The 15,350-nt window shown below is 45.7% G+C and overlaps 1 protein-coding gene across 2 annotated transcripts; it reads left to right on the forward strand.

Annotated features, from left to right (window-relative positions):
• The first annotated feature begins 450 nt into the window (after positions 1–450).
• LOC307035297 (uncharacterized protein) lies at positions 451–11,164 on the forward strand. 2 transcript variants are annotated; one of them, XM_079674429.1, is made up of 4 exons: positions 451–501; positions 8,714–8,856; positions 9,395–9,794; positions 10,401–11,164. In XM_079674429.1, the coding sequence occupies exons 2-4, from the start codon at positions 8,715–8,717 to the stop codon at positions 10,624–10,626; spliced, it is 768 nt and encodes a 255-aa protein (XP_079530555.1). In that variant the 5' UTR covers positions 451–501; position 8,714; the 3' UTR covers positions 10,627–11,164. The 2 variants fall into 2 exon arrangements, with proteins under 2 accessions (XP_079530555.1, XP_079530554.1); XM_079674428.1 differs by lacking the exon at positions 451–501 and having other exon boundaries at positions 7,855–8,856.
• The last annotated feature ends 4,186 nt before the right edge of the window (positions 11,165–15,350 follow it).

The following is a 15,350-nucleotide window of genomic DNA, read 5'->3' on the forward strand; positions in this document are numbered from 1 at the left end:
CAGTTTATAATGTGTTCTCCACTGGAAATGCAACCAGTGCCCTCTGATGTCTTCTCAAATGTAAAAGACACTTTGTCATGTTTTCTGCACTGACATTTTGAGGCCACTTCCTCACATTTTCTCTTCAGAAACAGCACCCCAAATGATTATGCTTTTCCACTGGAATATCACAGTGGCTGAGATTTAACATGCCTTCTTCTCTGGACGGGAACCTTAAAGGACACCTTATCAAATGTTCTTTACACAGAGGGAAACTGGAGGGCACATTATCATGTTAAATCTACCTTAGCTCCAGCTAACATAGAGACCTGCTGTAGAACAGTAGAAAGTTGACTTTATAAACTGTGTCTCTGCCTCTGAGATGCTATTAATCTTTAACATCATCATCATCCTGTCATGTGAGGACTGCACTTTACACTCTGCAGAGGAGACTCTTCCATCAGACAATATGTTCACACTAAGGAAACACAGCTGCGCTTAGAAGAACACAAGCTGTCAGAGGTAAATATCGCACTCTGTATGATATATATTCTTTATTTGTTGAACATCCCTCACATTTTGTCTGGTACTTCAGAGAAGTGCATTTTTAATTTGGATTTTATATTTTTCTTAAATGGTTAATTCCCTTAAAACAGGTACAGCATGTTGTGGTCAGCCAGCCCACTATGACACTGAAAGGTGAATCTATTGGGGTTTCTCACTAGATGAGAGCTAAACAAATGGAAATCGCAACATAGGCGAGACACTAGAGCAAAAACATTGTTATTCATGGTCTGATACATTTTGAGTTTGGGTTATTTTACCTCTTCAACATGTCCCCTTTCAAAATGTTCTTTTATCTTTGCACTTCTATAGTGACTATACTTTAGATATGTGGAACAAAGCATAAAAAAACATCCAAAAGGTAAATCTTACTACTTTTTGTGTCCAGGATTTGCCCTAAATTCTCCAGAAGTTTTGCATTATACAAAGCTGCATTTTAATATTTAAACATAACTCTGAGAAAAGATTGTTTTTGTGAATGTCATCAATTGGGGAAGTTACATAGTGATATAAATTAGCTAAAGATTTTCCCCTTTACCTTTACCCAACTGCGTCCTAGCACGAAGTGCGAGGAACCTATTGTTATTGGTGGTATTATTATACGCCATCTTTCCTGTTTTTGAGGGCTTTAGGATGCTCAAAAAGTTGTATAATTTTGCACGGACGCCAGGACCGGTAAAAATTGCAACATTCTGGAGTCAATGGGTTAAAATATTCCAACGTGCTTGCTCGCGCCACCTATCAAAATCCATCCATCCATCCATCCATCTTCTCCCGCTTATCCGTGGTCGGGTCGCGGAGGTAGCAGTTCCAGCAGAGAGCCCCAAACTTTCTTTTCCCTGGCCACATCAACCAGCTCTGACTGGGGGATCCCAAGGCGCTCCCAGGCCAGAGAAGAGATATAATCCCTCCATCTGGTTCTAGGTCTACCCCTTGGTCTCTTCCCAGCTGGACGTGCCTGGAACACCTCCCTAGGGAGGCGCCCAGGTGGCATCCTAACTAGGTGCCCGAACCACCTCAACTGGCTCCTTTCGACGCGAAGGAGGAGCGGTTCAACTCCGAGTCCCTCCCGGATGACCGAACTTCTCACCTTATCCCTAAGGGAGACACCAGCCACCCTGCGGAGAAAACCCATCTCGGCCGCTTGTACCCGCGATCTCGTTCTTTCGGTCATGACCCATCCTTCATGACCATAGGTGAGGGTAGGAACGAAAATGGCCCGGTAGACAGAGAGCTTTGCCTTCTGGCTCAGCTCCCTTTTCGTCACAACGGTGCGGTAAAGAGACTGCAGTACCGCTCCCGCTGCTCCGATTCTCCGACCCATCTCACGCTCCATTGTTCCCTCACTCGAGAACAAGACCCCGAGATACTTGAACTCCTTCACTTGGGGTAAGGACTCATTCCCTACTTGGAGTGGACAGTCCATCGGTTTCCTGCTGAGAACCATGGCCTCAGATTTGGAGGTGCTGATCCTCATCCCAGCCGCTTCACACTCGGTTGCGAACCGATCCAGTGAGTGCTGAAGGTCGCAGACCGATGAAGCCATCAGAACCACATCATCTGCAAAAAGCAGTGGTGCAATCCTTAGTCCACCGAACTGCAGACCCCCTCCCCCACGACTACGCCTCGAAATCCGATCCATGTATATTACAAACAGGATTGGTGACAAAGCGCAGCCCTGGCGGAGGCCAACCCTCACCTGAAATGGGTCCGACTTACTGCCGAGGACCCGGACACAGCTCTCGCTTTGGGAGTACAGAGATTGGATGGCCCTGAGTAGAGACCCCCTCACCCCATACTCCCGCAGCACCTCCCACAGTGACTCCCTGGGAACCCGGTCATACGCCTTCTCCAAGTCTACAAAACACATGTAGACTGGATAAGCATACTCCCAGGCCCCCTCCAGGATCCTTGCGAGAGTAAAAAGCTGATCCGTCGTTCCACGACCGGGACGGAATCCGCATTGTTCCTCCTCAATCTGAGGTTCGACAATCGGCCTGACCCTCCTTTCGAGTACCTTAGAGTAAACTTTCCCGGGGAGGCTGAGTAGTGTGATGCCTCGGTAATTGGCACACACCCTCTGATCCCCCTTTTTGAAAAGGGGAATCACCACTCCGGTCTGCCACTCCTTCGGTACTGTTTCCGACTTCCACGCAACGTTGATGAGACGTGTCAACCATGACAGTCCCTCAACACCCAGAGCCTTCAGCATTTCTGGGCGGATCTCATCCACCCCCGGGGCTTTGCCACTGTGAAGTTGTTTGACGACCTCAGTGACCTCCCCCCGGGAGATTGGTGTCGATCCCCCTTCATACTCCAGCTCTGCCTCTAACATAGAGGGCGGAGTTGTCGGGTTCAGGAGTTCCTCAAAGTGCTCCTTCCAACGCCCTAACACTCCATCAGTTGAGGTCAACAACGTCCCATCCTTACTGTACACAGCTTGGATGGTTCCCTGCTTCCCCCTCCTGAGGTGTCGGACAGTTTTCCAGAACAACTTTGGTGCCGCCCGAAAGTCTTTTTCCATGTCTTCTCCGAACTTCTCCGACACCCGCTGCTTTGCCTCGGCCACGGCTGAGGCTGCTGCCCTTCGGGCCTGTCGGTACCTTGCAACTGCCTCGGGAGTCCCCCGAGATAACAAATCCCTGAAGGCCTCCTTCTTCAGTCGGACGGCTTCCCTGACCACCGGTGTCCACCAGGAGGTTCGAGGGTTACCGCCCCTTGAGGCACCTAGGACCTTGAGACCACAGCTCCCCGCCGCGGCTTCGGCAATAGAGGCTTTGAACACCGACCACTCTGGTTCAATGTCCCCAACCTCCACAGGAATGCCCGAAAAGCTCCGCCGGAGGTGTGAGTTGAAGGCCTCCTGAACTTGGGCCTCCTCCAGACGTTCCCAGTTCACCCGAACTACACGTTTGGGCTTACCAGGTCTATCCAGAGGCTTCCCCCGCCACTCGACCCAACTCACCACCAGATGGTGATCAGTTGACAACTCCGCCCCTCTCTTTACCCGAGTGTCCAAAACATACGGCCTCAGGTCCGATGATACGATAACCAAATCGATCATGGACCTTCTGCCTAGGGTGCTCTGGTACCACGTACACTTATGAGCATCCTTATGTTCGAACATGGTGTTTGTTATGGCCAATCCATGACTAGCACAGAAGTCCAGTAACAAACCACCACTCCGGTTCAGATCAGGGGGGCCGTTCCTTCCAATCACTCCCCTCCAAGTGTCTCCATCATTGCCCACATGTGCGTTGAAGTCTCCCAGCAAGATTAAAGAGTCCCCTTCAGGAGCCCCATACAGGACTCTTTCCAGGGTCTCCAAGAAGGCCGTATACTCTGAACTGCTGTTGGGTGCATAAGCACACACAACAGTCAGAGTTTTCCCCCCCATAACCCGCAGGCGTAGGGAGGCAACCCTCTCGTCCACTGGGGTAGACTCCAACAACGAAGCACCCAACCGGGGACTTGTGAGTATCCCCACACCCGCCCGGCGCCTCACACCTTGAGCAACTCCGGAGAAGAATAGAGTCCAACCCCTATCCAGAAGTAAGGTTCCAGAGCCGACGCTGTGCGTAGAGGTGAGCCCAACCAGATCCAACTGGTAACGCTCCACCTCCCGCACAAGCTCCGACTCCTTCCCCCCCAGAGAGGTGACGTTCCACGTCCCCAAAGCCAGCTTCTGTCGCCCGGGTCTGGTCCGTCGAGACCCTCTGCCTTCACTGCCACCCTTCTGGCAGCGCACCCGACCCCATCGCTGTTTCCCGTAGGTGGTGGGCCCGCGGGACGGAGAAGCGGAGGTGTTGCCCACGTCGCCTTTTCGGGCTGTGCCCGGCCGGGCTCCGTGGCAAGCCCGGCCACCAGACGCTCGCCGACGAGTCCTCCTTCTGGGCCTGGCTCCAGAAGGGGACCCCGGGCTTCCTCCGGGCCGGGTATCCTCACTTCGTGTGTCGTCTTTCATGAGGTCTTTTGAACCAATCTTAGTCTGGTCCCTTGCCTGAGACCAATTTGCCATGGGAGACCCTACCAGGAACACAAGGTTCCAGACAACACAGCCCCCAGGTTCATCAGGGCACACAAACCTCTCTACCACGGTAAGGTGCTGGTTCTTCAGAGAGGCCTATCAAAATCCCATTTTGGAATACATTTACAAAGTCGCTCCGTAACTCCGAATGACCTGACATTTTGCACACATATCCGGGTGGACCTGCTCTACAAATAATCCTCTTGGAACTTTTTTTAAAATTAGCATCATTTACAAAAACAGTGAAATATTAACTTCAATTAAAATGTTCTGTTTATCAACACCAAAATTGTTATACAGCATCGGTGGAGGGTCAGACACATTACCCAAGAAAATGAGCATGTTCAGACGATAAATATTGCCACCGTGAACCAAAACGTAGTCGCAAAAAGGCGGGGCTTAGAAAGAAACGCTCATAACTCATCAACAATGTATCCATTCACCACAGATTTTGGTGGATAGGTTCAGTCTGTCTTGGGGAATAGGCACACCAAAGTATTTTCATTTTGGACTATAGGGGGCAATCCAATATGATCCTAAATTGCGAAGGAATAACCAGTCACTCGAACGGGAAGCTCAAGGGCTAGAATGTACCATTTTCCAACATTTATATGTCAGATAAGCTACTCTGCCTTCCACATCATCTGTCTCTGTCTCTTTCTCTGAATGTATAAATCATGAACTGATTTCTATTTTAGACATAATCTGGGGGATGAGTATGAATTTATATTTAAAGTGTCACAACGAAGGACAAATGTGGGCGTGGCCTGTACTTTTTTTTATGACGATGTCCTAAAATGTGCTTCGGAATGCAAAACTTGGGAGACACATCAAAGCCCACGACCTTTTCGAGAATGTAAAAAAAAACGTAATCTTTCAAAAAAAACTGCTCACTAGCGCCCCCTATTGTGTGGTAGTCACATATAGTTTCTCAGAACTTCACGAATTTTGGCACAAACATTCCTCATGGAGTTGCGGACATATTTGTAAATAGCTTGTATTAGCCCCGCCCCCCAGGAAGTCGGCCATTTTGAAAAATGTGTGTTTTTCATGCATTTGAAGCACATTCTTGCGAACTCCTCCTAGGGGAGTGATCGGAAAAATTCCAATCCAGCACAGGTTCAGCCCCTATCCAATATGATGCTAAATTGAGAAGAAAATGTTTGATAGCTCAATCGTGGAGGACGTAAGCTAACAGCGAATACACCATTTTTGACGATTTACATGTCGCAAATTACTCCAAACTACTCTAATTTTTCCGATATTCGCGAAATGCTGTATACACATTGCTCTTATGATTGCGGACATATTTCAAATTGCCTTCCATTAGCCGAGAAAGCCGGCCATTTTGAAAAATGTGCGTTTTTCATCCATTTTAAGGACATTTTTGCAAACTCCTCCTCGGGGAATGATCGGAAAAATTCCAATCCAGGACAAGTTCGGCCCATATACAATGTGATGCTAAATTGCGAAGGAATAATTGATCGCTCAAACTATGAGCTCGTAAGCGAACGGAGAATGTTCCATTTTTGACGATTTACATGTCACAAATTACTACAAACTACTCGCATATAGTTTTTCCTATATTCACGAAACGCTGTATACACATTGTTATTATAATTTCACACATATTTCAAATTGCTTTTCATTAGCCACGCCCCCCAGAAAGTCGGCCATTTTGAAATATTTGCATTTTAAGCACATTCTTGCGAACTCCTCATAGGGACATTTTGGAAAAAAAATCCTATCCAGGACAAATTCAGCCCATATCCCATGTAATGCTAAATTGCGAAGAAAATAGTTACTAGCTCAATCGGGGAGGTCGTAAACTAACAACGAATACACAATTTTTGACGATTTACATGCCAAAAATTACTCCAAATTACTCCAAACTACTCGCATATAGGTTTTCCAATATTCAGGAAAAGCAGTATACACATTGCTCTTATGAATCTGGACATATTTTAAATTTCCTTCCATTAGCCCCGCCCCCCAAAAACTCGGCAATTTTCAAATATGTGCGTTTCCCATGCATCTTAAGCACATTTTTGCAAACTCCTTCTAGGGAAATGTTTGGAAAAATTCCAATCCAGGACAAGCTAAGCGCATATCCAATGTCATGCTACATTGAGATGGAATAGTCCTTCGCTCGAATGGGGAGCTCGTAGGCTAACGGAGAATGTACAATTTTTGACCATTTATATGTCAGATAACCTACTGACACCTGCCTGTCTGCCTGCCACATCAACACACACACACACACACACACACACACACACACACACACACACACACACACACACACACACACACACACACACACACACACACACACACACACACACACACACACACACACACACACACACACACACACACACACACACACACACACACACACACACACATTGTACAACTAATACAAAGAGCTCCTAAAACATATACTAAATATCAGGGTACAGCCCTTGTATATTTTATTATGTGAAGCACTATATGGTTTCATGAAAGATATCTACTGTTTATTTGTAGATATCTCCTAAAGCCTACAAATAAAGTGTGAAATGTAGGCCTGTCACATATATTATTGGGCGATATATATTATACACACTGTTCTGCTTTCTGCACTGACCTCAGCAGCTTTTCTCACTGTAAACATCGCCTCACAATGAAAGCAGTTGTATTAAAAACAAAATAGCCTAACATCCAGGGGATATGTGATTAGTGAGTAAACAAACGGTAAAGGGCAGAAAGTCTGATGCGCATTTGATCATCTCAAATAACTTATCAAAACGGGAACAGTTTGCAGAGCTGTGCTTGGTTGAGTCAAGCCATGCGTCACACCTCTTTTAAACATCACTATTGGCTGAAATCGTCTCCGGAGAATACATCAGTGTACCCTCGGTCATAGCTCCTCCAGAGACACTCCTCTCTCCTCTCTCTACATCTTTGTACCCTCGGTTATAGCTCCTCCAGAGAGACTCGTCTCTCCTCTACATCTTTGTACCCTCGGTTATAGCTCCTCCAGAGATTCCTCTCTCCTTTCTCCTCTAAATCAGTGTATCCTCGGTTACGGCTCCTCCAGACAGCCTCCTCGATGATCGATCCTCGACGAGCCTTTAGAGAAATTTGTTTTCCTTCGAGACGGCGCGCCGACATCCGTTTCCGGGTCGCTGCCGGAGGACCTGGGAGTCTGGGACGCGAAAATTATAGAAATGAGAAACGGCTCATTTTCCAGGACTCGCGCGCGTCTGCTTGACGCCGGGACGACTGGCTGCCCTCCCCGACAGGCGCACGGACGCGAGGGCCCGCTCATCATTGCGCGCACATGTGCGACCACAGTTTTAATTATTATTGTTCTGTGGCCTAAATCTCCACTTCAGTAGCCCTAACATACACCATAGGTTGTTCAGTCCTTTCTGTTAATGCCTGATTTTGAGCCTTTTATATCTGTTGTCAGTGTTGGTATGTAGTTATACAAATATACGTCCAAAAATCCCTTTTGTTTCATCCTTTGACTCTAATGCGTCAACAACAACGAAACAAGAATTTTTAACCTGTCTTTATGAAATGTTCAGATTTCTGTTACACAAATGCAGTGAAATTGTTGTATTGAGAACACTTCTAATTTGCATATTTACATACAAAATGTAATACAAAATACTGTGGTGACACCATATTGTGGACCATAATTCACCTTGCTTGTTGTGTTGCTACACGTACCCTTTAGTGGGAACACCCGTAGCTATTCAGTCCTGCTAGCTTGTCATGCAGAGCAGACGTGTATTACCTTCTGGATGTTAACCTATAATAAAGAGAGGAACTCCATTCTAAACACACTGCCTCCGACTCCCTTTCCTCGGCACCACAATACATTTAATTTCATTGTGATATTACGTTTTTATATATATTTCTTCCCTATAAAGTTATAATGTGAAACATGTTAGCACACTGTGTAATTTAAGATCAAACCACGAGAGAGTGAAGTCCTGTTTGTGTGATGAATGTTGCACCGTCACTCTGTGTGTCTGGAACTCTCTCTGGAGTTGCTTTTAACAGAGCTCGTAGCTGGATCAGAGTTTTCATGCTGCAAGAGTAATTCACTGAGAACCATAAACACAACTGAATTGTTTCATGTATGTTCAGAATGTTCACCAGGTGGTTAACTTTCACTGCCTTTCTGTGCGCCGCTGATGGCCGCGGCTCTGTGAGCGTTGCACCAACCTGCAGGGTCAAAGGTCAACCAGAGGCAGAGCTGACTCTGAACTGTGGAGACGGAAAGAAAGCAGGTCAGTAAAGAGGACGGACACAGGCTTCTCAGCACGAGTGTATCATCAGCATCATTCACCCCGCTGTACCATGTGACCTGTGCTCCATGGGTTGTAGCTTCTTATTGTTAAACATTTATTATTTAAAAATAAATGTTTTTCATCATTATGTCAGTGTCCTTGTTTTAGTTGATTTGAGTGTTTAAAGGCAGTTTCAGCACCAGGTGATTTGGTATTTATCGGAGAGAGGTGGAGAAGTGACTTTGTATCAGAAAAGGCATCTGTTTTTTTGCACCAGCGTTAGGCCTGGAAACCCCTGAAGTCACATTGAACTTTTATTAGGAATCTCCTTCTTTAAGACTCTTAAAAGCTTTAAAAGTGATGAGTTGTGTATTTACTAAGGTATTGAAAATATCTTAAACTGTTTCCCACAGACCTTTTTCCAATAATCTTAATAAAAACGATGGACTTTTAGACAAGGAAACTGGAAGTGCAAAACTCATTCCTTCTCCTTCTGTGTTTGAGGACTCATTCCTGCTTGTGCTCACCCTTTCTGCAGGTGTGGTTCAGTACTGGCACACCCCTTTTGGAAACCTTCAGACCCCTGGTTTCCACAGTAACATGGACCCCGTCTTCATGCTTCATGATGGAAGCCTGAAGGTCCCCAACCCCAGCCTCCTGCACCGCGGCCTGTACTACTGCCTCCTGCAGCACACAGAGGGAACTGCACTGTGGCCCTACGAGCTGAGTGTGGGTCAGCGCAGTGATGAAGAGGAGCAGGTACACAGCAGAGGTGAGGAGCGTGATGAGTTCAGGTTCAGGAGGGACGTCGGGTCCTTGGAAGAGATGCAGGCAGGTGTTTCAGACGCTCACTTTGCAGGAGCTGTGGCGGCTTCAGTTCTGCTGACGTTCGTGGTTGGCTTCAGTGCTGGAGCTCTGAGCATGACCCCTGTCCTCAGGTCAGTCCAGGCATTTGTTTACACTGGGAACAGATTCATAACACTTTTGGTAATTATTCTTTCATCCTCAGAATTTTAAATAAATGTTTTGCCAGATTATGTTTTCTCAAGACACCTTTTTTTTATCTTGACCTTTGACCTCCAAAATTGTATGAGCCAATTATTGAGTCCAAGTGAACAAAGTTTGAAGATTGTCTTCCCTTATTGTTCCTAAGTCATAAACACAGGACAGAGAAACCATGAGATTAGATGTTCTTCCTCCCTCTCTTCTCAGGGCCTCCCTACCTAACTCAGAGAACTCTGAGAACTCATTTGAATGCTGAAATGAAAGGACCAATGAATGCCAAAAAAAACCATGACATACAATTTGCCAGGGCTGTAAAAAACGTGAAATAATAAACATCACCAGGTAACTTCCCAAATGGATCGCTGATAGATATTTTGTATTTTTGAGGTTTCTAAAAAGTGATGTTTAACTATGCAAATAAGGCAGTTTGTAATGCTAACTTTTGGTCAATAAAGAAAATAATCTACAACAGTCAAAGTGAGTAAAGCAAACGGCTTCATTTCTGAAAAGATGTGTAATCTCCATCATGTCCTCTCCAGGTGTTTAGGGAACCTCTCCATGAGGTTTCAATCACAACGACAACGCACAACTGGCTCTGAGGTCACCATGGCAACACTATCGCCCATGTACGAAAACCAGGCGTGGGACAGCGACGCCGACTCTGCTCATTGTTCAACCATTACCCCCCCACCAAACCTCAGAGAAGCTTCTGGGAAAATTGACAGGAGGAGCAGGAAACTGAGCTGGAAGGATGTGACAACATGAGGGAAGAGGAGGAGGAAGGAAAAGGTTTGAAGGGAAATAATGAAGAGTGTGATGGGGAGGCCAAGGAAGAGCAGTTTAATCATTTCTATCGAAGCGAGGATGGAGAGAGACAAACCCAAACAGATGAAGACACGGCTAGTAAAGATGGAGAGGAGAAAGAAAGTAGAGAAGGAGGGGAGGAAAATACAGAAGTGAGAAAGGAGGAGGAAGAGGTGGAGGAGGCAGATAGGGAGGAAAATAGCAGCAATGAGGATGGAGAGGAGGGGGAGGAGGAGAGAAGTAGAGATGGGGAGGACGAAGATACAGACAGCAATAACGATGAGACAGGAAGTAACGGAGGAGGAGGAGCAGAAACTCTGCCCCCTGCAGGCCGCCCCAGCCGTGTCCTCCGTCTGTACCAGTATGACGAGGACGGCCAGAGGTTCGCTCACCTTCCACAGCCGGCCCCAGAGGAGCCAGGCCCCACCCTCCGGCTCAAGCAGCGCCCCCTCTCTCTGAAACGCCTCAACACCATCATGGCCGCCGCCTCGGCAGAGCCGCTGGGCACCAGAGAACCGGGGGGGGGGGGGGGGAGGCTGCCACATGGAGATATAACTGTGAAGTCATTTTAAAGGAAAATGTGTTGTTCATGTTGTAACTCACATACATCTTACATTCTTAGGGAAATTAGCCTTTAATAATGAAAGCATGCTGCTTAAAGGTTTGTCTGTGTGCCTAGGACACATTTCCCCTTTGTGCAGATTCGTGCAATATGTTCAGATTTCCCTGGTGGAAAGACCACCCTTGCTCTAGTACGCACTCTCCAAGTTAATATGATGCCATTTGACCTCAGTGGCCCCTGAGCCTTCAAAGCACAACCAACCAATAAACAGCTGTGAGTGAATTATCCACCTGTTTACCTGAATACCTGCATGCACCCGACTGCAAAGCTCTGTGCCCCGATCCCTTATAATCTATTTTCTGTTACAGGAGAAATACTTTTAAAATTATATTTTTTTTTTAAAACGACCATGGGGTTGCAAACCTGAAACAAAACAAGCGGCCAAACCTCAAGGTTCAAGACCTAAAAAAGTCATACTGCACAGTTCTTAAAATGTGATGCTATTGATCCATCAAAATCAGTTTCAGATTTTGAGCACTTTGGGATGTCACAAAGTTTTAAAGTTTCTCTTTCTTTCCCTCTTATATTGCAGTCCCTCACTCACTTTGTTTTAATTCAGTGCGAGAATTGAGCTGGAGCTTGTCCTGCCAGGAGTTTGTAAATCTGGGCTGAAATGGTGTCAGGGCCATTCTCATACACATGCAGTTGCTCATTGGTTACAGTGATGCAAACACAGGTATGGTGAAAAAAAAGAGAACTATTCGAAGCAGAAAAAAAACTGCGTAATATACCATCTGACAAAGGCCTGTGCTATAATTAAGCAATAGCTCACGACAGGCCGTGGTATATGCTCATTATATCACAGCTAAGGGGCGTGGTTCAGCCCGACGCGAAACGGAGGGTCCACAACCCCCTTAGGAGGGCAAAAAGGAGGGCTTCTGCCCCGTTACTTCTCCGCTGCTTTCTTGTTCCAGTTTTGCTTTTCAGCCCAACGGTATACTGTTTTTCTCAGACGCGGAGGGATACTGACTTTTTGTGAAAAGTATCTTACAATTCTACCCGTGGTATACGCTCAGTATATCACGGCTAAGAACCAATCAGATTGCTTTATTTGACTTGTCCGTTTTATAATGCTTCAATTATTCTTTATAATATACTCAGATCAATAGGAGACAGAGATGTTAAGTTATAAATCAAGGGTTTTTATTATTATTTACAGCAGGGGTGGGGAACCTTTTTCCTTTCAATTTTTACAACATCCTCCGAGGGTCGCACAAATTATTGAACTTAACCTCTGCTTAAAAAAACTAAAATCACAGCCCATTCATTTCGCCTTTCTTTCATGCTGTGCAAAGAAAAAGCAACCTCTGAATCCAGATATCTTACCATGACTCGCGTATGCATGCATGCATGAACGTGCACGGTTGTGGCATGACCACAAAAACAGAAAGATATGGACACAAGATGTGTGCAAATTTATTTAGTATCCTATCATGATTTAAGTGTGGGGGGTGGGGGGGACCTAACCTCCTCTAGGGGGGTCCGGGGGCATGCTCCCCCTGGAAGATATATATTTTTTTAAATATTGAATTTAAAAGCATCAATCTGGTGCACTTTGAGAGCAAAATGAAGAGATCTATGGATACATCTTTCAACACCCATATGAAACAGAACTGTAAGCAGATTTTTCTTTTTGGATATTTTACAAATCACTCCCCTTTTAAACTCTATTCTTGTTATTTTTAACAACTTTTTTGTTACTGTCATATAGTATTTTATACCTGTTTTTCTTTTAGTCTCATTAATAACTATAATGATCATATCAAGGTGTGCCTTAACCTCACTGAGCTGAGGTTATTTGACCCCCTCTCTTCCACCTGGTTATAGAAAAGCTCTTTAAATTTGTTAGCATAGCTAGCTAACCAGATGCGGATAACAGCAGATCGCCACTGTGCTTACAACTAAAGACACAGCCACGTAAACACTGTGGTGTGTACGGCTTCTTATGGGTACTGCAATAGGCTATTTGAAGAACTGGAGCGGCGTTCCGGTGCTCTCTGTCAGCACTCCTTTCAGACGAGACATAAGGCGCTTTCACACCGCAGTACTTTTCCCTCAAAGTTTCATGAGAACTTAGTTCATCAGAACTCTTTAGTTCTGATGAAATAAGTACAGATCGCGTTCACACCGGAATAAGTCCCTGGGGTTGGATTAGGCAAATGAAGCCGCTGACGTCACTTCTTCTCCTTCTGCTTTGGGTTTACTGGCAGGCCGCAAACAACTTCACGGCGTATACTGCCGCCCAAAATCCCCGGGCGGAAGTCCCCGTAGTTGGGGACTGGCTTCAGTAGAGCTTCTACTGAAGCCTTCCGAGTAAATTGCCAGAACGCCTACCCCTCCTCATCTCCACCGCTCCCATGTTTTATTTTGTGTTGCCATAAATGAGTCTCTCTGCATTTCTGCGCTGGGCTAATGCGAGGTTAATAAAATGGTGGCCTCACAACACTTTTTTGAGTTTTACGGGGCGTGGTTTGCAATCCGCCCAGTCAGTCAGAAATATAGCTCTTTTCTCACAAGAGAGCCGCATGAGAGTCCCTGCTCTCTAGCAGGGACGGAAAAGGGGCTAAAAAGGTTCTCATGAACTCATTTTAGTTCCGGCTCTTTTTGGTGTGAACGCGACATTTCGGAACTATATCGGAACTAAAGTGGGAAAAATACTCCGGTGTGAACGCGGCTATATACCACGTGAAGACACGTTACGCTCGTGTTGTTTTCAAGGAACCTGTCCTTGGCCAGGAAAAACAGGTACTCGCTTGTTTCATTATTTTTGCGGTCTAGATTTCTTCTTCTTTTTTGAAGTGAGAAGTTGTCGGAATGATGGACGGACTCCCCCACCCACACGAAAACTCTTCGGTTCTCCACGAATTACACAAGTCACCCAAATCTGATTTAAAAAAGCGGGAGGCGCCGAAAAATCCCCTATTAATGTATTGATTATCGGTGTCTGGGTCCGGACCGCGGTCCGCCTGTTGCCGACCCCTGTGAGCACATCTCTCAGAGGGGCTCCTTATTTCCATTTTTTAAGAAAGAGAATCAGCTTTTTTGTTTTTTTTGGTTTTCAAAGTGTGGGAAGGTGAGCCTCCCCTCAGAGAACTTAAGAACGGCCGCGCCCCCCCTCCCAATTATTATTGCTATTGTTGTTGCTATAATTGCATTTCAAAGAGGTCCAGGAAGAGAAAGTGTAATTAAATGCTCAGTTTTGCTGTCTACCTTCCGCCATTTGAAATGACTCCTCCTGTCTCGTCTCTGTGTGTGTGTTTGAATCTATCGTGCTGACTCACTGACTGCACCCATTTGATTGGCTGAGTAGCGTCACCTACTTAAAGCATTAAAAATTAACATTTTCAAACATTGTTATCTTTATGTTTTAAACATTTAAAAAAAAACATTTAACATTTTAAAACGTAGTAGATAAATCCTTATATGCTCCCGGCAACACACTGAACGTCAACTTTGCCTCCTTTACTGGGAACAATGAGTGCGTCTTTGATGCGCACAGGCGGATGATGCAGGATGCAATGTAGACAGGAATAAACGCAGATCATCCTCTGGCTGCAGCCTTGACCGGTACTTGCTTTTGATCAAAGTCAATGCGGAAAACCCGCACTCACACAGGTAGGCAGAGGTGAAGGGAATGAGCACTTTCACAGCCTTTGTGGTGAAGTGGGGGAACTCGGTCTCCACAGACAGCCAAAAGTGTGCAAGTGACGTTTTCTGCCAGACGCTGTCTCCTCTCTCACTTTAGGTAACTTCACAAAAAATCGATCCATGTTGCCGCTTGCATAAAGTTAGCTGAAGTTAAATAGCTAGATTTCACCTTTTCTCGTTGTTTTTTTTTCCCGCTGCGCCTCCCATGAAGCTCTCTGGCGCCCCCCAGTGGAGGCGCGCCTCACACTTTGAAAAACGCTGGTCTACATCATTAAAGAGCATCTTGCAGGTTTTTTTTTCCTACATTTATGCTTAAACTTGCTTGAAATTTACAATTAAAAAAGTGAATGTAGGATTTGATATGTTTTACGAGACATAAGGGCAGGAATTCAGAGGGAAAGGAGCAATTTTGAGC

This window comes from Notothenia rossii (genome assembly GCF_949606895.1).
Source record: "Notothenia rossii genome assembly, chromosome: 4".
NCBI classification, from domain to species: Eukaryota; Metazoa; Chordata; class Actinopteri; order Perciformes; family Nototheniidae; genus Notothenia; species Notothenia rossii.